The sequence below is a fragment of the Bemisia tabaci genome, chromosome 2 (assembly GCF_918797505.1).
Source record: "Bemisia tabaci chromosome 2, PGI_BMITA_v3".
Taxonomy (NCBI): Eukaryota; Metazoa; Arthropoda; class Insecta; order Hemiptera; family Aleyrodidae; genus Bemisia; species Bemisia tabaci.
In genome coordinates, this window is record NC_092794.1 from 30,819,023 (window position 1) to 30,841,801 (window position 22,779).

A 22,779-nucleotide genomic window follows, 5' to 3' on the forward strand; every position below is an offset into this window, starting at 1 on the left:
TAATTGTTTGCTTGAAACCATTAAAATAATAAGGACTAAAAAAAAATCCATCGAGAGGGTATACATTAAGAAAAGGTTTTTTTTTTTTTTTTTTTTTTTTTTTTTTTTTTTTTTTTTTAATAATTCAATTTCCTGTTGCAAAAAATGAGACCCGCAAAACGATTATTCATTCAGCATGCACTAAATTCTTAGAGGAAGAAAGATGTATCAGCGAATAAAGACAGTTGTTAGGTAAGAATAAAAAAGGCTTATCTCATATTACTTTTGATGGGAACGTTTATGAAGTCGTGTGAGTGACAGAAAATGAAGAATTGGAAAAATATAGTATTTTCACAGTATTGTGACATTCAATTACCTTTCGGAAGTATACTTCTATCTTTCCCTCGTTTCCATGACTAACTTTCATCACCCACAAGTTTCGATTTTGAGCCTTTAAACTTATGTGGCGAATCAAAAAGTAAACATCTGCGAGATTTGGACCGACGTACGCTTAATATTTCAGGACTAGACACTATGTGTTGGAAGGAGACTGAAAAAATAATGATATCCGTCAGCCAATGGCTCTTATATCAGATCTAGGTTGAAATGACATGGACGATACTCCTTGCGTCAAACTCTCTCCTTTGCTCTTTTAGTCTTTAAATGTATTTTTTCTTTCTTTTTTTTTCTGCTGGTTTTATGGCTTCGTGTCTAGCACCTTCAGCCACCTTTAGACTGTGTTTTAGTGTCCGAGGACATCTAGGGATTTAGGCACCTCCATGCTCCAGGCTTTTCACATTTTCAGGGAATAGGGCCGAGTAGAATCAGTTTCAGCAGATCTGCTCGTCGATTTCGTGAAAATTAGACGCCACCACCGGGATTCAAACCCGGGACCCATTAACCTAGAGTCAGAATCGCTGACCACGAAGCCAACCTGGCCGGCTGTCTTATAATTTTATAATATTTATCTTGTACTTCTGCCAAAAATTCAAAATGAGGGAAAACTTTTCCTTGTCTTCACTTAATGGCCGAATTAACTTCGGAGTAAATTAAGCGTAGGTTGTTAAGTTTAAGTAATTAGTGGTATACTTGAAAATAAAAACTAAAAGGAAAAAAAAAACGCATGAAAAACGATGAAGATCTGATGCTTCCATGTTAAAGTATAGAGAGAAGAAGGTATTGGAGAAGGAGAAAAACCTGGCTTTGTGGAAGTATTTGCTTTTAGAAACAAAGCTGCGGTCCACACAACCAAAGTAAATGAGAGTGCTGGTGTGGCTAAAAAAACGATGGTTATCTGAACCAAAATTGGATATTGATAGTCAAGATCTTCGATTTCTTTTATGAAAAACTTTAATGTGCCTTGAATCGTAAGGTCAAATAATTAATATAGACCGGAAATAACGCCATGATCAGTACTTTGCCGTCAATATCAAATAGCCCAGCAAATATTGATAGACGGCCCGGATATTGGCCCAATCATCACATTATTTGCGGTCGAAATTGACGATCGACGATTGACGAATTGTTGATCGTGTACCCATTGCCATTTGCAGCGAAGATTGTTTCTTCATGCAATACGAAACAACTTACCATCACTGGACATTTTGATATCCGTTTCGTCGGTTTTTAAGGAGGCTATTGACGAACCTTGCTCGAAAGAAGAATTCGGGGAAAAGTGCGCAGCCAAGCGAGGGGTCTTAAGCCGCATCGCATGAGAATCCCAGGTACTCTCCGAGCAGGACGACCCTGAGGAGACATCAAGATCCCGATCCGTATCCTCAAAGTTTAACTTCTTCTTGTTGAGCTTCCTCTTCCACTGATTCATCTTCCTGGTCAGCGCAATGGTCTCATCCATAATCGACTCTTCGGTGGCCACTGTGATGGGGGTGATCGATGAGCAGGGTAGAGAAAGCGTTGCAGTTTGCGTATTACTCAACGGTTCTATCCCTTCAATGGACTCAATTTCAGTGACGTCATTATTATTACTGCGCTTTTTGTTGTTGTTATTGACACCAACATCACCGGGGATCGGAACGAGGTCATCTAGGAGGATAAAATCGGGTCTCTTGGCTGGTGTGCAATTGAATCCGAGTGTACTACCGTTGCCCCCTGCCGTCAGACTGACGTTGAACTGTGTGAACGGGCTAGGAATACCGTTCGGAAGGGTCAAGACAGAGGAACTAAGACCTCTTCTCCGGGGAATCTTTGACAAACTCTCCATTTCCTCCTTACATCCGGAGTTGGAATTTCTTGGCCGCCTGCGGATTATGACACGCTGTCGTTTCAGAGTCGGAGGAATGTCCTCATTCCCGAATAGCGGTGCGTTCAGCAGGAAGCTCAAGTCGTTGAAGCAGGCCCCACGTCGCTTGGAAACCCGATTATTGTTAGTCAAGTTGGGGTTGTTAATATCTTCTAGATTATCTAACTGTTCGCCTACATCACATAAGTTGCTACTGAATGGGTTGAGGCACTGGCGGTTTCGAAGGATGACGTCGGGTAAATGACGCGCTGTCACGGCGGTGGCGTCCTCCTCAGGCTCCATCGAGTCGATGGCGGTCGGTGGTTCGAATGCCGGCTCCTGCGGCGGCACGCGGTTCTTGGTCAGCTGTGTATTAAGCCGAAGCCAGGCGAGCTTTCTAGCCAACGGGGAGACGTCGCAAGGCATTCCCTTGTTTTTCACGTTTTTCTGGCGCTTTCGAAATTTCCTCTCGAGGAGGTCACTCGAGGTATTGAGGATATCTTTAGCGGCTGACTGAGCCTCCAATTGAACTTCCTGCAGGTCTTGAAAGAGATGGCGCGGGATTTTTGATCGGCTATAGGTGCGGGCGATTGGTAACTCTTTGTGGAGAAGGAGGTCCGGCTCGGCAGGCGGGGAGTGTTCCAGGGCGAAGTGGACGGGATTGTCGTAGTGCGTCGGCGTGGAGGCCGGCAGAATCGGGGATGGACTCCGCAGGCGGTCTGGAGGGCATATTGTGGGCGGGGGTGTTACCAGGGCGGAGTTTAAATCGGGCGACTTTGATCCGACGATGCGCTCCTTGGCGGTTTGCGGCTGGCCCACCGCGGAGGTGCTGCATGCGGCCGTGGTCGGGGATGCCTCTAACTTGATGCAATGGTGCACATCCAAGCATGGCTGTTTCTTTTTCGGAGAGTTGTTTGGGCTCATCACTGACACAGACTTCGTCTCATTCTTCCCGCGGTCTTTTGTCCCATTCTCGTCCTCGTCCTCGTGTCTAAAACATGAATTAAAAAATCGATTTTTTTCTTTGCGAAAGATTCATAACATTCTTACATGGTTTGGGAAGGAGTAGCATGCAACCTGCAATAATAACTCATTGAGAATTCACCGAGGAGCTCTAATATTGGGGTCATGATTTTTCATTCAACATGTTAAAATTGAAGCCCTCTGGGTTTATTATCTATGGAATGTTTTGTGAGTTTTCATCGCGAGAAGACCCCACAAACATCTTACAGAGGTGTGTGACATGATCGATTTTTAATTTTTTTAATTGGGTTAGACTCGTCCATGGATCCTAATCAAAATTCATCATTGCGCAGACTCTGTATAGGCCACTGGTTTTGCACAATCCGTGTTAGGAAAGAAAGATTTCGGATACAAAAGAGGCAGCGCGGAGACAAAAAATCAAAGAGATCCCTCTTCCTTTCACAACTCCAGAATGATCTTGATGGAAACAAGGAAAAACTTAGCAGGTAAACAAAGTGGTAAAAGGGTGGTTTGTCCATCTAACATTTAAGCACCTCAAACCGAAGATATTGTTTTGCGGGCTTTACCGGCATATCGACGGTGAAACTACCAAACCACGTATCTCGGTTTGCGACGTCGCAGACTTCCTGTCATACTTTATTTTTTAAATGAAAAACTACTTAACATCCAGTCTTGAAAATTTCTGTGATTTTTCCTCTTTGTGCGGAGAAAATTCCGTGAAAATTTCAAGGAATGATATTGATTTGGTTTACTTCAAACAAATAAAATTTGAGCGTAGATTTTTAAACACCGCAAACGAGATACGTGGTTTGGTAGTTTCACCGTCGATATTTAACGGTGCCTATATTTATACAGGGTTATTCTAAAGTTACGCACCACTGGCCATAACTTTAGTTCTAATTATGATATCGATTTGCGGTTTGTGGCGTCTTTCCTCATATCGAGGGGGAAACTTTTTGAGTTACTTTCCCGTTCTTCAGCCCCCCAGGGGGAGGGGGGCGGGGGGAAACTCGAAATTTGGAATGGCAACCCCCATCATGTGATACATCGTTAGAAAGAGCATGAAAAAACAAAATTTTTGGCTCAAACCGGAAGTCGATCTGACCGTCGTATCAAAAGTTACGGGGGTTCAAAGGTTATTTAGGGGGTCCGCACCTTCATTTTTTAGAGTAGCTTCGGCGGCTCTTCGTCATACCGTTTCTCTTTTCAAACAGTTCTCAAACACTCCAAGTCTGATACAGAAGTCTTCATATTACCCCCGGGCCACCAAACACCCTCGAAGGGGGGGATGGGCCTGTTACAATGAAACGTTGTATTAAAATGCGAAAAGTCACAGGAGAGCTTCAAACTTAGCATCAAGTCCGAGTGGAACTTTTTGCCAATGTTAACGCAAACATAGCCTGCGACTTGAAAGTGAGTTTTCAAAACTCTTAGCCCCCTGCCCCCCTCATTTTTGGTTGCAAAGCGGGTAAAACCGGGAAAATCTCCAGAAATGCTGCCCGAAACCACTGTAGAACTTGACGAGGACCCTTGCAACGTCGCAACCAGTCGAAGGACTGCAATACAGAGACTGCCACCCACTTTAAGTTTGTGTCAAGCGGACCCTTGAAACGTTGCGACCAATCGAAGAACTGCAATACAGGGACTGCCGCCCACTTTAAGGACGGAAACGTTGGAAACATCCATAAAATCCCCGCTGTCCCCCTCATTTTTCGTCGCGGAACGCGTAAATACCGGGAAATTCGCCAGAAATGTTGCCCAAAACTACTGTCCAACTTGACGAGGACCCTTGAAACGATGCGATCAGTCGGAGAAGTGCAATACAGGGACTGCCACCCACTTTAAGGACGGAAACATCCATAAAAACCCCGCTTCCCCCCTTATATTTCGTCAAGGAGCGGGTAAAATCCGTGCATTTCAATGCTCCGACAAGTCGCAAGGTTTCAAGGGCCCTCGTCAAGTTGGACAGTAGTTTCGGGCAACATTTCTCGCGAATTTCCCGGTTTATACGAGTTCCGCGACGAAAAATGAGGGGGGCAGCGGGGGTCTTCTGGATGTTTCCGTCCTTAAAGTGGGCGGCAGTCCCTGTATTGCACTCCTCCGACTGATCGCATCGTTTCAAGGGTCCTCGTCAAGTTGGACAGTAGTTTCGGGCAACATTTCTGGCGAATTTCCCGGTATTTACGAGTTCCGCGACGAAAAATGAGGGGGACAGCGGGGGTTTTATGGATGTTTCCGTCCTTAAAGTGGGCGGCAGTCCCTGTATTGCAGTTCTTTGCTGGTCGCAACGTTTCAAGGGTCCACTTCAATTGGACAGTTGTTTCGGGCATAAAGTCTGGCGAATTTCCCGGTTCATACCAGCTCCGCAACGAAAAATGAGGGGGACAGCGGGGGTTTTATGGATGTTTCCGTCCTTAAAGTGGGTGGCAGTCCCTGTATTGCAGTCCTCCGACTGGTTGCAACGTTGCAAGGGTCCTCGTCAAGTTCTACAATGGTTTCGGGCATCATTTCTGGAGATTTCCCCGGTTTTACCCGCTTTGCAACGAAAAATGAGGGGGGCGGCGGGGGTGTTTTGGATAGTTCCTTACTTTAAGGGGGTGGCAGTCCCTGTATTTCAATGCTCCGACTGATCGCCACGTTTCAAGGGTCCTCCTCTAGTTGGACATTAGTTTCGGGCATTATTTATAGCGAATTTTCCGGTTTTTACCCGCTCTGCAACCAAAAATGAGGGGGGCAGGGGGCTAAAAGTTTTGAAAACTCACTTTCAAGTCGCAGGCTATGTTTGCGTTAACATTGGCAAAAAGTTTCACTCGGACTTGATGCTAAGTTTGAAGCTCTCCTGTGACTTTTCGCATTTTAATGCAACGTTTCATTATAACAGGCCCATCCCCTCCCTACGTGGGGGCTGTGGTGGCCCGGGGGCAATATGAAGACTTCTGTATCAGACTTGGAGTATTTGAGAACTGTTTGAAAAGAGAAACGGTATGACGAAGAGCCGCCGAAGCTACTCTAAAAAATGAAGGTGCGGACCCCCTAAATAACCTTTGAACCCCCGTAACTTTTGATACGACGGTCAGATCGACTTCCGGTTTGAGCCAAAAATTTTGTTTTTTCATGCTCTTTCTAACGATGTATCACATGATGGGGGTTGCCATTCGAAATTTTTGAGTTTCCCCCCGCCCCTCTCCCCCTGGGGGACTGAAGAACTGAAAAATACCGTAAAAAGTTCCCTCTCGATATGAGGAAAGACGCCACAAACCGCAAATCGATATCATAATTAGAACTATAGTTATGGCCAGTGGTGCGTAACTTTTGAATAACCCTGTATCTACACGAGTGATTTCAAGATAAGAGGAATCGCCGACAAAATGTGCAAAACCTTAAAAATTAAAGGGCACCAATTTTAAACAAAGAACTCCGCACAGAACATATGGCTTAGTCGATCTCGACAGATTTTGATAAAACTTTAATAGGTAGGTGGATTGGCTTAAAGTTAATCATCAGTACCAAGCCCCAAAAATAGCTTATTCCAATGTGTAAAGGCCAAGATATTTGCTGTTGAATCCGGACTATTTTCTATCATATCACTGTATGACGGAAGACTTACGAATCCCCTCTCTTCTGGTTGATAAGCGTTTTAGATTAGACCTCACACACACTTAGGTGCTTATACGTTCAGCCGTGCAAAAATCATACGCCTTTCTTTCTCTCCGAATCTGCCGATTCTGTTTCAGCGACTCTTAAGTCATAATTCATTTCGGAGGAGAGGTGCAAGAGATAGAGGACTCCATATCGCACTGCCCGAGCAGCTACCTGGAGGAGAAAGGGGGTTTTTCAGCTAAAGTCTGAAGTGTTCAAACACAAGGAAAGGCGACGAGGAGCGCCCATTTATCTCCGCCGCACAGAAAATGGCCCTTGTTTAGTCTCGAATATCTCGGCTCCTACTCGTTAGGACCAATGAGCTAATTTTTTGGCTTTGAGCTAATAATAAACTTAATTTTAATCTATTGAAGTTTTATCAAAATCTACCCGGAGCCCCTGAGCTCCCCGTTTTGTGCGTGGTTCTTTCATTTCTTTATTTTAAAGGTAGGTATTAATTAAACTTCTTTTTTCCAGCTTTGGTACGAACAATTTTGATTTAGTGCGAAGCTATGGTGATTTACAAACAAGCCATTCAAGCAGGTATCGGCATCTTTCGCACGACTGGTGCAGGTCCTGGTAATCATGGCGGTGCTGCCTAATTGCATGACCTAGCGAGACTAGGTTAGTCCTTGCGCAGATCCCCCACCCGCTCGGCTGCACAGCCACCCCTCGCCCACCGGAGTTTCGCCGTGACGTCAGCAGGAGCCCTCTCTGATTCCCGGCATGAAAAGCACGTGAGATTCCCTGAGAGACTCGTTTAAGGTTATAAAATCGTAAACTGTTGGGGCTTGGAGTATGATATGTGGTTATTTTGATGTGTTTAGTGGTTTTGCGGATGTTTGTACTGATAGTAATCATTGGAGATTGTAAAGAGGTAAGTGCGTCTTGGAAACGACAACTCGTGCGTTTTCAAACTTCCCGCTCGAGTGGGCTCCTGCTGACGTCATGCGCAATGAAAGTCTTATTTTCGTTTTCGGAAGGACTGACCTAGTCTGGTTAGGTCATGGCTTAATTGTGTCGGTTATGTAACCGACACGGCGTAACCGACACTTGAAATTTTGAAATGATAGATGTGAGAAAATATGGAACCTGGCAGCTCTTGAGCTATTAGGAAGAATGGGCTAGTTGCAAACTTTTCCTAGAGCAAAAATCAGAGTTGTATCTTTCAGTAAATGTCTCAAAAATCACGGTGAGCGCATTAGCAAAGTATGAAATGCACTCCTTACGTCACAATCTGCGTAAGAAACTTGGGTACGTTTTTCTGAGCTTCCTGCTTCAAAAACGATAATACGGCATAGGTGAACATTTCGTTCGAGGAGATGTTCCAGTCAACCGTTTTGCAATAACAATACCCAACAAAGCTGATGCTTCCGCGCGCAAGTCGCAATCGGGAGCGTAAAGTCAACCTTATCTTTATCAACGTGAAGAGATCGTAAATTCAAACACGCTGTGTTGTTAACAAATGGTTAGAATCTCGTCTAGGCACATGTGTTTTGGCGGATTGATGTCGACCATGTTGAATATTGTGGAGTATCCTAATGTACAGGCTACAGGGGTTGGATAGAACGACACCTCTAACGAAATGTTCACCTGTGCGGTAAACGACAATTTTTGTAGGTAAACCAATGTTACAATTAAGCCCCTTTCAAAAAATTGCCGGGAAATTAAAAATCATGACTAATTTATGGCTAAAAATTACTTAATTGCCTCAAAATCGGAGTTAGCGACGCGTAACTGACCGGACGTTTTCGGTTTTTGAGGTTCGACATTTTTAGCTATAATGGTAAATATTCATGTTATTTTGTAGGTAACAGTGGACAAATTCGCGGTCATCATTTTTTTAGATTTATTTCTTATTATACAGCTACAAGCAAAATCTTGGAAGCACTATTTCTGACGAACTACCGGACCGATAAGGATGACTCTTACATGTATGTCATCTGTAATAGCTGTAGATGTGCAAAAAATTATGAATCCCCAATTTAATGTTGTAGAGCTTTTAAAACACATATGACTTATGTCCAATGTTAATATCGTGAGGGATGTGTCCTTTGTCCTTTCCCCTTTCCCCTAGAAACGTCTAGGTGAGGGATTCTACCTGAGTGACTCGAATGAACAATAGAACAATGCTAACCCTCGAGTAGGGCTCCTGGCTCCTCATTCCGAGAGTTGAGGAACGGCGCAGCACGGTAAGGGGGATATCCCAACCGGAGCCGCCCGGCCTAAGGTTTTCACTCAATTTTTCATCATTCTTCCGGCTTCGATTGTGGCATTGGTCAATACCTGATTGCCGAATTTCTATTAATATTAACAGCGGATACAAATTGAGAAGGCAGGCGCTGCGTTGCGTCAGGGTGGACCAAATATGATTAACTCTCAACGGTCGTAATCCAATTTTTTTTTTTAACTAAGCATCTAAAAAGAACATAATTTTTAGTTAAGCATCTAAAAAAAACATAATAAATGAAAATTTCTCCTGTAAGTGGAATGCGCTTACAAAAACGCACCAAGTCGCATTTTCCGAAAAATTGAGTTAGGAGTAGTTGTTTTCAGCTCAACTAACTCGTCACTTTTCCCTTTTCCCTTTTCTCAAGTTTATCTACATGGAACTTGATGCGTTTCTTATTGCGTTAAACGCAGCCCAATTAAAACATCTTTCCTTTCTCTAAGGAAAATAAGAAAAGAAAAGTTAAATTCAACGTCCGCATGTGAAAAAATGTCAAAAACTACATTTTTTGAAAGTTCAGCGCAGATTTTCTTTAAGTTCATCAGCGGTTAAAATGTTAGTCACCGCTCATGTTTGTTGAAATGGAAACCTAAGAATTTTTGAACTTTTATTTTTTACTTTGGTGGATAATTTGACTATTGTTTCTTCTATTTCTTCTTCTCTGATGTGAGGGCATCACTTTGGGAAGGCAAGGGGCATATTGCCCCAAATGGCTGGCAAAATTTACCTTTGTTTAGGTAATTTTGACTAATGATGGTGCATTTATGGAAATTTGTTGACGTTCTGCCCCCCTTCGCCCCCCCTGGTTCGGTTGAAGTGACGCACTTGTCCCGGTGTATTTTGCTGTGTGTATTCCTGCTCTTCCCGTGGAATAATTTATGAGCTCCTAAAGGCAACGTAACATTTTAGAAAGATTTTGTTGCTAAGATTAAATGAAGGATGTCTACACATGTGATCATTAACGTTAAAAATTTTGAAATCGATGCAGCTCAAACTCAAAATGGTGTATTAAACTGGAAGAACATTTTTGGCTATACCTACATATGCCTAAAGGGCCCGCAAAGCTGGCCTGAGGGCACGAAGCACCCTCCGGGGGGCAGAGCCCCCTAATAACCTAGGTTTTCGATCGCTTCTGTTCTTTGCAGCCCACAGGAGACACAACTAGGTATTCCTGGTATCGTGAAATCACCTACATGCATAAAAAGTACCGGAATAAGCAATTTCTTAAATTCTTCACAATATGTCAACAAATTTCATTCTTTTTTTTTGGGGGGGGGGGGGGGCTGTTAATTCACAATGATACAGCACAATGATTTTAAATCACAATGATTGGTTACAAGGATTCATTTCTGAGGCTTTACCTAATGCTGAATTATATTGAACATGTAGGTATACAAAGAAATGATCCTATTATGAATGATTTCAAGTTAATACATATGTATATACGATGTATATGAAGCATAAAGGAGCCTTTATACGTATATTGGTATGGACCGCGTTTAGCAGAAAAGAACCAAACCACATCAGCTGTTGCCAAATTTAACTTGGCAATTTAATTTCTTACTAGAAAACGTTTATGCGGATTTCTTTGAAAATGTTAGGAAAGGAATTTGTATCGCACTGTGCAGAAAATTCACTGACTTTACACACAAATCCGCACAACCGTTTTCACGAAGAAAATTAAATTGCCCAATTAGATTACATTTTGCAATAAGGAATCACTATTTCTGGTCAATTTTAGAAACAACATACATGTCATTGCCTTCCGTATGCAGATTTCTGCTTTTATGGGAGAGTCAGAGATATAGCGGTTTCTTATTGCAAAATGTAATCAAATTATAATTGCTGGCAATAACGGATGCGGCTTGGTTCCTCTCTGCTTAACCCTGTCCATATGTGCTAATTAAGGGAGGAGTATGGATTCGGGAAAAAGGCCTGCGGGTCCGTTTAGGGTACTCACATGAAATACGGAGGCTCAGACTCCCTCCTCTGGAGTCGCTTGTGTGAGGAGACAGAGCAAGGGCTCTTCTTCTGCCGTTTGCTGCAGCTTCGTCTTTTCTGGACGCGGTCGATGGAATCGGACAAACTGGCATGGTCGAGGCGCGGCGAGAAGTGGTTGCTCACGTCGCGCAGGGCAACCGGCAGACCCTCCAGCCTCATGTTCATGCTATTACGTAAGCGCGGGGACTCCGCTCCCATCGAAGCCTCGGTGCAAATCACTTTCTGCTCCTGAAATTAAACCCGGAACATCATCGGTTATCGTACGCAAAAACCTCATTCAAGTACCACAAATCTCAATTCCACTCTCTCAAAATCGGAAGGTTTCTTGATACTTAATACGTTGACAGAAGATTTATTTGAATGATAAATAACATTAATTTGTCATTAGAATGAATTTTAAATTTCGGATTTCAATTTTGGAGTTTTTGATTTTGTGTACTGGGGAAGTTTCGATCTAATAATCTTTAAATATAGATAAATAACTAAATAAAAGTACCTATGTCAATTACACTGATGGAAATATCAAATGAGATCATTGCCTTAAATATTTAAAGTTTATAACAAAAATTTACTAACTGACTGAGGTAAAAAATTGAGTAAAATTGAATATTTAAAAATTAAAGGAATAATAAAAATATGTGCAAAATTCAAGAAAAAATTACTTGAACAACAAAATATTTTATCGTCCATTTCACTAACTCTATACCCCTTTCCTAATGTACAAATACCTACAAATAAAATAAGGCTAACTTCTATAAAATATCAAATACATTAACTATTAATATTATTATTTCCTTAGGTTCTGAGGGTCCGTATCTTATATGGCACGGAAAAATATTGCTAAGGGAGCCTCGCTAGGGTGTTTCTTATTTTTTAAATTTTCGAATTCGAAGGAGGTCCTGGTATTACAGTTGATGAGTGGATAGATTAGAAGCCCCGTGCAAGGAAACAAATTTAAAAACAATTTTTTCCCGGTGCTCAAAACGCCTCAAGTGACAGGTTGAATTTTGAGGTTTTTAGATAAAAAAAAACACTGTCTTCCAATGGAAAACGTCAATCGTTACGTTTCTAAAGGTCGAAAATGTATTTGTCTGTTTGGTCGTATCTGCATTTCAAACGCCGCAAAACACCTGAGAAAAGTGCCCGCAAGGAAAGAAGACTAGAGGCAAAATGGGGCGCGAGGGGCGCACACTAACTCGAAATTTTCAAATGGTAACCCCCCTCTTATGATTGGAAAGGTAATAAAAAAAGAAACTTTTTGGCGCAAACCGGAGGTCGCTAAAACTTTTCGTTCTCGAGTTATTCTTGGTCAAAGTTCAAAATAGGCCAGTTTTAAAAAAATCGTAAGTCCGGTTCAGAAAGGTACAGAAAGGCGGCAAAATTCTCGGCATTGCATGTCCTTTCAGAAAACAATCGTCAAAAACCTTATCGTCTGTGCCTAGAGTGATTTTAGCCCCCCCCCCCCCCCACTCCCGCGATTAACTGTCTTTCTTGTGGGAGGGGCGGCCAGTTCACTCGAGGCGGAAGTAGATACCTTTTTGAAGGTAACTCAGCTACCTGACGGAGCCCAGACTATTTGGGGGGGAGGGGGGGATGGCACTCCCCCCCGCCACACCACCTACTTCCCGTGGAAGAATGATAGTTCTGTTTAGAACCGTCGATCTTCCGTCCCCTCGATTTAGAGGAAATTTGCAAAAGTTGGAACCCCCCCCCCCCCCCAAATAGCCCCCCTCCCCCCCAAACAGTCTGGACACCGTCAGGTAGCTGAGTTACCTTCAAAAAGGTACCTACTTCCGCCTCGAGTGAACTGGCCACCCCTCCCGCAAGAAAGACAGTTAATCGCGGGAGGGGGGTGTAACGAGGCAAATCCCGTTTCTTCAGAGGCACATACGTCCTCTGGTATAAGATAAGCCAACGTTACTGTAGTTGCCGGAATGAGCTCGCCGGGATCCTGGATTCGGGCACCAATTTTAAAAATGCGAGAGTTTGAAAGAGGGGAAGAATGATCAAACTCTTGTGTCTCAAATTTACAAAAAAGAATGTCCGTTTATTAGCTAAATTTGTGAGGATCCTACTGAACCTACACTCGAAATGTTGATAATAATTTAGCCGAAATGCCACTCACTAACGTGCACCTCAAGGCTTATACGTTAGGAAATATTTTACAATCGACGATAAAATCCTAAGAATGAAATCAAAATAAAACGGAAGCCGAAATGCTACTCACTAACGTGCAACTCTAGGCTTATGCGTTAGGAAATATTTTACAAATGACGATAAAATCCTGGAAATGAAATCAAAATAAAAGGGAAGCCGAAATGCTACTCACTAACGTGCACCTCTAGGCTTATACGTTAGGAAATATTTTACAATTGAAATTAAAAATAAAAGGGAAGCCGAAATGCTACTCACTAACGTGCACCTCTAGGCTTTAGATTCCAGGAGTACAGGATACAGGATTGAAGTGAGAGGGGAGGAAGAGTGAAACTGGGCGAGATGCGACTCACTAACGTGCACCTCAGCCGAAAAGATGTAGAATAGAAGAGAGAGGAGAGAGGAGGATCGAGGATGTAGGATCACATTTTGACTCATAAGCCCACCAAATCGCTTCCAAGTTCTTGGAACGCGATCTTCACATTTGTACTGAAAATTTTGATACATGAAATTTAAAGTTTGACCTGATATTTACATAGTTCAGCTTGGGAAAATTTTGCCCAGGCGTTCAAATCTTTAAAATTTGGAAAAATGCCCTTTTTCATAGTAAAACGTACAATTTTGGAAAGTTCAAAAACAGGGAATTTGTGTATGTGTGTGTGAGCTATGACAAGAGAGGAGGTTGGAGAGGAGAGGCAATTTGTTTTTTGAATTTTATTTACCGCCATCAGCTGATCGCGCCGGGCGCCGCTCGGTCTCGGCCCGACTCCGCCGCCGCGCTCTGCATGGCTCACTCCTTCCTTCGCGTGAAACAAACAGCTGTTCATTTTTTAAAAAAAAAAACTTAAAACGGAGAATTTGATTCTTCGTTACAGGGGGGGGGGGGGGGGCTAAAATCACTCTAGGCGCAGACGATAAGGTTTTTGACGATTTTTTTCTGAAAGGACATGCAATGCCGAGAATTTTGCCGCCTCGTTTGTCTTTCTGCACCTTTCTGAACCGGACTTACGATTTTTTGAAAACTGGCCTACTTTGAACTTTGACCGAGAATAACGCGAGAACGAAAAGTTGTAGCAACCTCCGGTTTGCGCCAAATAGTTTCTTTTTTTATTACCTTTCCAATGATGTATCACAAGAGGGGGGTTACCATTTGAAAATTTCGAGTTAGTGTGCGCCCCTCGCGGGGGGGCGCCCCCTCCCCCCCCAAAAAAAATTTTGGATGTGCCAAAAAGTAGCTCTTATTGATCTAGGAGCATCCCCAAAATTTCGTTTCGATACAAGTATGCGTTCAAAAGTTAGAGGGGGGGGGGGGGGTCTGGGACTTTTCGCTCACCCTGTATAATTTCCACCTATCATCAATTAGAATGCACGACTGAGAATTTCATGGTCTTAAAGGTTTCTGAGTGTATTTCGGATCTTGTGCGACTTAGACATTCAAACTGAGAAAATCAAATGTAATGCCACTTTGTTTACCCACAAAACACTTGTACACAGGGGTTGTTTCCATTGTTGATAAGAAGCTGACAGATCCGGAACCTTACATCCCCTCTGAATTTAAAAAGTTCTGGGCAGACATTTTCTTGATAACCACGAAAACTATAGTGAAACTCGAAAAGAGTCCATGGTAGGCGAGAAGAGTACCTAGCATTTAATATATTTTGTATCTCTTGTCAGGTAGAAGCTTGAAAATGAGCATTATGTAAAAAAAAAAAAAAAAAAAAAAAAAAAAAAAAAAAAAAAAAAAAAAAAAAAAATTGGTTTAAATTGGTAATTAACTGCTTAAACCTGTCATCTTAGCCCATTAAATACAAAAAGGGCACAAGTCCAAACTTTTTAAATGGCTGCCAATAGGCTAGTTACTATTATTTTCAGATAAACAAACCATCATAATACGCAAGCTGCCGTATAGAATCCAATTTTAAACATAACAACTTTCCAAAATATATCTACCACGAAATAAACAGTTTTTTGTGTCTCCTGAACAATTTGGTTTTCTGGACTTGTGCCCTTTTTGTAGTTAGTGATTCAAGTAGCGAATCGACGGCGTAAGTTGCAATCACATATCTCGGTTTCGGTGTCTGAAAATCTCCATCTCTATTTTCTTTTTTAAAGGAGAACAAGCTGATAGGTACCATCCCTTAGAAGTTTATGCAGAATTTTCTTTGCACGGAAATGAAAAATCATGGTAGTTTCAAATAATTGCCGTTGAGTAGTTTTCCGTTTAAAAAGTATAGTAGGTACTAGCAGTCAACCCGCGCTTCGCGCGGCGATATTGCAGGAAACAAATCGGAATATCTCATAATATATGCGTATAACTTTTAATTCACTGATTTTATTTGGATCGCTGGAAAATTAATGCATACTTCTATAATTTACGACTGAGTCAGGGAAATATAAGGTTCGTTAAGAAGTAACCATCCCTAGTACCGTGTGACACTATTGTTAACGAAAAGTTTTTGTAACTTGTCAAAGAGGTTTTTGAATGATCTTCGAATAACTTTTGATGAGCTAGATGTAATGGTTGTATCGCAGCTCTTGCACTTCTGTTCGATATTGTCAAGAATCATCTGAATTTTAAAAAAGTGTCCGCTTGTTGGATACCCAATATGCTCATTCATGCAGAAAATGCTCAGAACTTTCATGTTTACCGTTCATTAACGAAAAAAGGGGTTCGGGAACTTTTGCTAAAGGAGGCAAAATCACTCTACTGGACTTGCAACACATTCCTTCAGATTCACCTTTCCACTTTAAAGCATGACACCATTTGCAAATATAATTCATTTTTCCAATAGAGATAAAATTATTCAACTCATAATCTATATTTTTGTCATAAGCAAACCCACAATAATTATTTTTACAGCTCACAGATTTTCTTCTCATATTAGATTTTTTAACGGATTCTGTAATTTTCTCAACATTATTTTTTAAATAACTTTTTATAATTTCCTTGCGTTTATCAGGATTCTTCTGAATGTAATTTCTAACGGCCTCTCTAATAACTTGAGGATTTTCACGAGAATATTTTTTGCAAGCAGCTTTATTGACTTGCGGGTTTTCGCATGAATACTTTTTAACCGCATCTCTATTAACCTGAGGATTTTTATTCTATATTTAGAATAAGTTTTCCTTTGACTTTCAATATTTAATTTTCTAAAATTGGCGGCACGATTTTTATTTTTAAATTTATCAAGTCTGCTATTCATTCGAATCCGACGTTTCTTTTTTAATTTCGGTAATGCCTGAAAATCAGATAACATAGGAATTGACTCTGCTGTACTTACAATCATTGATAAATCATCAAATGAAGGGGGGGTTACTGTACTGTTAATTACATCTAAGACATCAAATTGGCCGCTATTAATAGGACCACTGAATAAAAATCTTGCTAATTTGGAATTCGAAGAATCAGAAATGTTATAGATTGATATACCTGCAGTAGAATATATTTCAAAATTGTAAAAATATAATTCTTTTGCAGCAACTATCTCGCTATAAGCACCGTATGTTGATGAAAAAGACATTTCCAAAATATACTCATCTTTTGTAGAATAAAAATGGTGGTCTTCTCCCTCGGTTAAGAACTGGAATCTTTCCCAATTACTTGCAACGTATTGAACTATTTCACTGCGAACTTTATGACGAAGACTGTTGGTGCCATATATTACGTAAGATATAGAGCTAAATAAACAACCACCATCTTTAGGTTGATGAATGATTTTACAGTTAAATTGAGTTCCACTGGAATTAATAGTTAGGAAATCCATGATTACACCAGAAAACCACTATTAAAACGACAACTACAGTTAATTTGAGTTCCACTGGAATTAATAGTTAAAAAATCCATGATTACACAACAAACCCACTATGAAAGCAACAACTAAAGTTCAGATAATGGAAAATAACTGACCCAAAACATTCAAAAAGATGTTATTTTCACCAGCTGCTCAGTTTAAAAAAAAAAAAAAAAAAAAAAAAAAAAAAAACTAAAAACGTTCTTGGGGAGGAGGGAAGGCGAATAAATATAAGAGCAGTAACCGTAGAAGAATAACTATGGAAACATAAGAAAGCTCAGATGATGACCTCTCGGACCCTGAATTCAGGGAAAAACGACTCGCTTACCGTAAGCAGCTCAAGAAGAAGCGTAAGCAAACCAACTCTAGAGACAAGGACGCCCCCGCACCCTCGGACGCTTCTACTTCTAAGGATAAGTCTAGTGATATTAAAAGTTCTAGTAATAAATCTAAGCTTAAGATACTACCTCCCCCTCCCATCAAGGTCTTAGGGATTAAAACTTATGATGAGATTAAAACTCTTTTAAAAGTAGCTTCCCCTACGGAAGAATATTCTATGAAGTTTTTGAATAACGAAGTCTGGAAGGTTAACCCTTCCACGGATGACGCGTATCGTCTAATAACCGAGGCGCTCTCAGCGCAGAGTGTGCAGTGGTACTCCCACTCAAATAAAAACACGAGGAATATCAAGGTATTGTGCAAAGGGCTTCCCCCTTCAATTTCTGAGGAGGAAATTGTGCAAGATTTACTTGCAAAAGACTTTAAAATTAAGTCTGCAGTATGTATGCGAAAACGTGTCATTAAACCTAAGGCAAAACCGCCACCTACACCAGCTGCATCCACCCCCGCCGAGCAAACTCAAGTTGCTACGGCAACTCAGACCCCTGTTAAGGAAATACCAGAGTATGAACTGGTAAAAATTCCAGTGCATCAACTGGACTTTGACCACTCGGAATCTACTGAGCGGATCTTTGCAATTAAAGGTATTGCACACACTGTAGTACGGATAGAGCCAGTTAAGGTCGACCCTTCGGTCGTCCCTATTTGCAAACGCTGCTGTGGGTGGGCACATACCAGTAACTACTGCCAAAAATCCCCCCGCTGCTGTAAGTGCTCAGGGAAACACCTGACGGCAGGCTGTCCCACTCCCGGAAGGATCCAGAATCCTAAATGTGTAAATTGTGGCACGATCGGGCATCCCGCTAGTTATAGGGGTTGTCCTTTCGCTAAAGAAATTCAAGCAGCCCGAAAAAAACAATTAAAAGCAAAGAAATCCCCCCTTCAAAATGATGGGAAAAATTTCCCTAATCTTGGAAAAGATAAACCCCGTCCTGCCTCAAAACCAAAGGCGCTTGATAAGTCTTTTTCGCAAGCACTATCAGGCAATTCGTCAAACAATTCTGCGTCACCCGGTCTTACCGGCAACGCTGATTTAATCAATGCGCTTCTCGCTACCATTCAATCATTAAATGAACAAATTAAACTTCTAAATGAAAAAATTAGCCGTTTGGAATCACGTCCGGCAAAATAATGTTTCATCTTTTTTCTTATGAGTGTAAATATCAATTCATGTACTAATAATGTCTCTTTGTCTGTTTCTAACATGACTCATACGGAGCTGGAAGATGGCGCAATTGATTTTGACAATATGACTAATCTCCCTGCTCGAAATTCGAGTAATTCACTAAACTTTTTGGCATGGAATTGCGGTGGCCTGACTCGGGCAAAGGCTGAGGAATTCAACGTTGCGCTAAGAGATTTCAATGTGGACATAGCCCTCCTGTCAGAGACCTGGTTCACCAGAACTGATTATAAGAGGTATTTTACAGGATATAAAATTTATAATGCTCTTCACCCAGCAAACAAACACAGAGGCGGCTCTTCCGTTCTAATCAAAGAATCCATTCAACATAATCTCATTAAAGTAATTGAATCCCAAGCATTTCAAACGGCCGTTATCAGTGTTCACACCGAACTCGGCGTTTTTAATGTCGCCTCAATCTATACTCCTCCAAAAAATGTACTTTCAACAGCCAATTATACCAGTTTTCTGGATGAACTGGGTCCCACTTATCTTGTGGGAGGCGATTGGAATGCTAAAAATCCTCGTTGGGGATCCAGGATTGTAAACCCAAAAGGTGAATCCCTACTGGAGGCTGTAAATAAAGCCGGGGGTAATTTCATCACACCCGGAAAACCTACAAACTTCCCCACTATTCCTGGCCATCAGGCGGATTTGATTGACTTTTTTGTGTACAAAAATTTAAATCTGATCGATCGCACTTCTTGTGACACAATCGCAATGAAGAAACTAGCAGGATATGCACAGATTATCATGTCCATATTCACAAATCCCATTTTAGCAGATCGCCCCCCAGTCATATGTTCTAAAAGGACAAATTGGGACCAGTTTCGTTCTGATCTTGAATCTTTAATTGAAAATAACGTTCCAATCGCCTCCCCTGCGGATATCGACACAGAGACGGAGCTGTTGGTGGAACAAATACAAAAATGCGCCATATCTAATACTCCGGTGGCCACAAACAAAATTCGGCCTTATTCTATCCCAAAAGACCTCCTCAAACTTATCAGATACAAACGCAAAGCAAAACGCATTTCAGATAATACCCACTATCCAGAAGACATTTCTCACTCTAACAGGTTAAATAAAATTGTAAAAAAACGAACAGAAGAATTTTTAAACAAAAAATTCGAAAATTTCATCAGTTCGCTTTCCCCCAAGGCAGATAAAAATTATTCCCTTTGGGCTGCCACTAAATACTTAAAACGCCCCAAGCAACTGAAATTTCCTATTTGTAAAAAAGATAACACTTGGGCTAATAGCGATTTAGAAAAGGCTGAAGTGCTCGCTGACCATTTCGAGGCTGTTTTTCAGCCCCACGAGAACATTGAACTTCCTTACTCAGATTCAGAAGGCTCATCCTCCGCTGATAGCTCCGACTCGGACCCGCAAGGACAGGGGGAGGTGTCTGCATTGAAACCAAAAAAAGTCAAGAAAATCCCACCAGTCAAAATCAAATCCATATCTCCTTCTGAGATTATAAAGGAGATTAAAGGAAAGATCAAAGCCAAAAAAGCCCCCGGCTTTGATAAAATCTCCGGTCTTATTCTAAAAAATCTCCCAAATAAGGCAATAATGAAATTGGTCGGTATCTTCAATGCTGTTCTACGATTTAAATACATTCCCACGCAATGGAAAATGGCAGAAATTATCACTCTGCTCAAACCAGATAAACCGCCTGCAGAATCTGCATCGTACCGGCCAATTTCTTTGTTGCCAGTTCTGGGAAAACTGTTTGAAAAGTTGTACATAAAACGTCTCAATGAAATAGTCAAACAAAATAATTTAATTATCGATGCACAATTTGGCTTTCGAGCTCAGCATTCGACAGTTGATCAATTACCTACATCGCATCACAAAATTCATTGAGGACGCCCTTGAAAAGGGGGAATATTGTGTGGCGGTTTTTCTTGATGTTGCACAAGCGTTCGATCGTGTCTGGCACGAGCGTCTCATTGGAAAGCTTTTCTCAATGCTCCCTTGTAACCATGTGGAGCTCCTGTCTTCTTTTCTCACAGGGAGACAATTTCGAGTTCGTTACGAAAACTCAACCTCTGGTTTCAGACCCATTAGAGCAGGAGTTCCTCAGGGTTCTTGCTTGTCCCCCCTTCTTTACTCTCTCTTTACAGCGGATATCCCACAGTCCGGGAGGAGGGGTAAGTTGGGAGTTTACGCCGATGATACTCTCGTGTTGGCTTCGTCTAAGAGCTATAGAGAGGCACGTCATACAACTCAACAACACTTGAATAAAATCAACAAGTGGACTTTGAGAGATAAAACAAAGTTAAATGCCACAAAATCGGTAGAAGTAATCTTTACAAATCGCCCTTATAAACACATTCCACTTTCCCTAGGGAACGATATAATTCCACATGACACAACTGCCAAATATCTCGGACTTCACCTGGATTCCAGGCTCAGGTGGGGCACCCATATTAAAAAGAAAGTAGCCCAGCTACGTTTAAAGTTCTCTAATATGCAGTGGCTCGTCGGACGAAAGTCACGGTTACCTTTAAATATCAAGTTACTCCTCTACAAGTCAATGTTGAGGCCTGTTTGGAGCTATGGCTGCCAATTGTGGGGTTGTGCAGCCAAAACAAATTTAGATAAGATAGAAGTAATACAAATGAAAATCCTGAGAAGCATAGCTAAAGCTCGTTGGTACGAGAGGAATGTCGATATCCGGGCAGACCTCGACATTGATTCTGTGGAGGACTACATCACCAAGATGTACACCGCATATGAGAGCAGGTTGCATCGGCACCCCAACCCTGAAGCGCTCGCGCTCTTGGAATGGGACCGATGCCTCCGCCGATTAAAACGTCGCAAGCCCCATGAGCTTGGAATCCAGGGGTTCTCAAAATTCTCATAATATTAATCACCGTGCCTCTCTACGCTCTTAGGACGTGATCGGAGGTTCTTGGCCTTTGACCGAGTCCGGTCGCCAAAATCCAACAATTAAAACAAAAAGACATTTTTAATTTGAATTAATTGTGCCTTATTAGCTTCTCAATGCATTAGAGATAGTATGCACTTTATAATTTGTAGTATTAGTAGTTAAGTATTAAACTTAATAGTTAAATTAAGCTTTTAAAAGACAAAAATTTTGTCTAAAAGTGTTAAATTGTGCAGTATAATATTATGTGCTAATAAAAAAAAAAAAAAAAAAAAAAAAGAAAGCTCAAAAACTTTCATCAGCTGATAATCGGATGAAACATAGAAAGACCCGCAGTGTTGCCGTTCATAGCATAGAACAGCGGAAATCAAGGGCCAATTACGCGCGCAGCTAAAGGTATCCGACGGCCACCCGGCAACGGCCGCGTCAGGAAATATACCCGCACTGCTACGTCTCTCTTTCCAACACACCAGGGCTTACGGGAATATCCGCGACTTCCGACCGCGGTTACTCGCGAACGGGCGGGCGGATCGCGAAAAGAAAGCTTATTGCACCCCTCGGGGGCAGTACCCGTCGAACGGCTAAGTTCGCACCGATTCCGACCGGTGGGAGCGGGGAGGCGAGCGTGATGGATGAGTGTATGATCAATGTATTTCCCTTTTATTAGTTTGATGACAGGAAGTCTGCGACGTTGCAAACCGAGTTGTGTGGTTGCCGACTTACACCGTCGAAATGAATCTGCAGGATTGCCATGTTTTCAGTTTTGGAAACCCCAAACAAAGTGGCTATACCACATCAATGTATTATTTGCTCTTTGCGAGGAGAGTTCGACTTGATACAGAGGTGGACTCTCAGGATAGGGTGGGATATTCCCTCCATCACGGCATCAACTTCAAGAGTTTTTTTTAGTTTTGGAGTTTGTCCCGGAGGAAACCGGTGAAACCATCGTGTTTTTCGCGCAATTGTACGTATTAATCAGTAGGTACATAAATCGCTAACTCCTGACACATGCAAGATCTCCATCACCTTCCGATGTTACCTACCCTCCTGTTGTGCGCGGACATCACTTTAATATTGCGTGCAGCATGATCATTAACAACTTTTATGACTTAACTACTTTTTTTACATCAAAATATTTGGAAGTAAATAGCCATGGGGCTGGGTAAGAGTCTAGAAATGAAAATGGCAAATTCATTATATTGAAAAAAATGCTGTAGTTTTGGTTGTGGAGAGGACTAGCTGGCATTACCGGGCATTCTTCAAGGTGCACAATGAGGCGGACAT

The 22,779-nt window shown here is 41.7% G+C and overlaps 1 protein-coding gene across 9 annotated transcripts in view; it reads right to left on the reverse strand.

Annotated features, from left to right (window-relative positions):
* PsGEF (Protostome-specific GEF) overlaps positions 1-22,779 on the reverse strand; it is a 516,326-nt gene that overhangs the window by 368,741 nt on the left and 124,806 nt on the right. For 8 of the 9 annotated variants that reach the window (XM_072297125.1, XM_072297127.1, XM_072297130.1 and 5 more), the window contains exons 3-4: positions 11,032-11,300; positions 1,570-3,209 (exon numbers count right to left, since the gene is read on the reverse strand). In XM_072297125.1, the coding sequence (XP_072153226.1) occupies positions 1,570-3,209; positions 11,032-11,300 (1,909 nt within the window). The remainder of the gene's footprint in view (positions 1-1,569; positions 3,210-11,031; positions 11,301-22,779) is intronic. The other variant, XM_072297124.1, reaches the window with a different exon arrangement.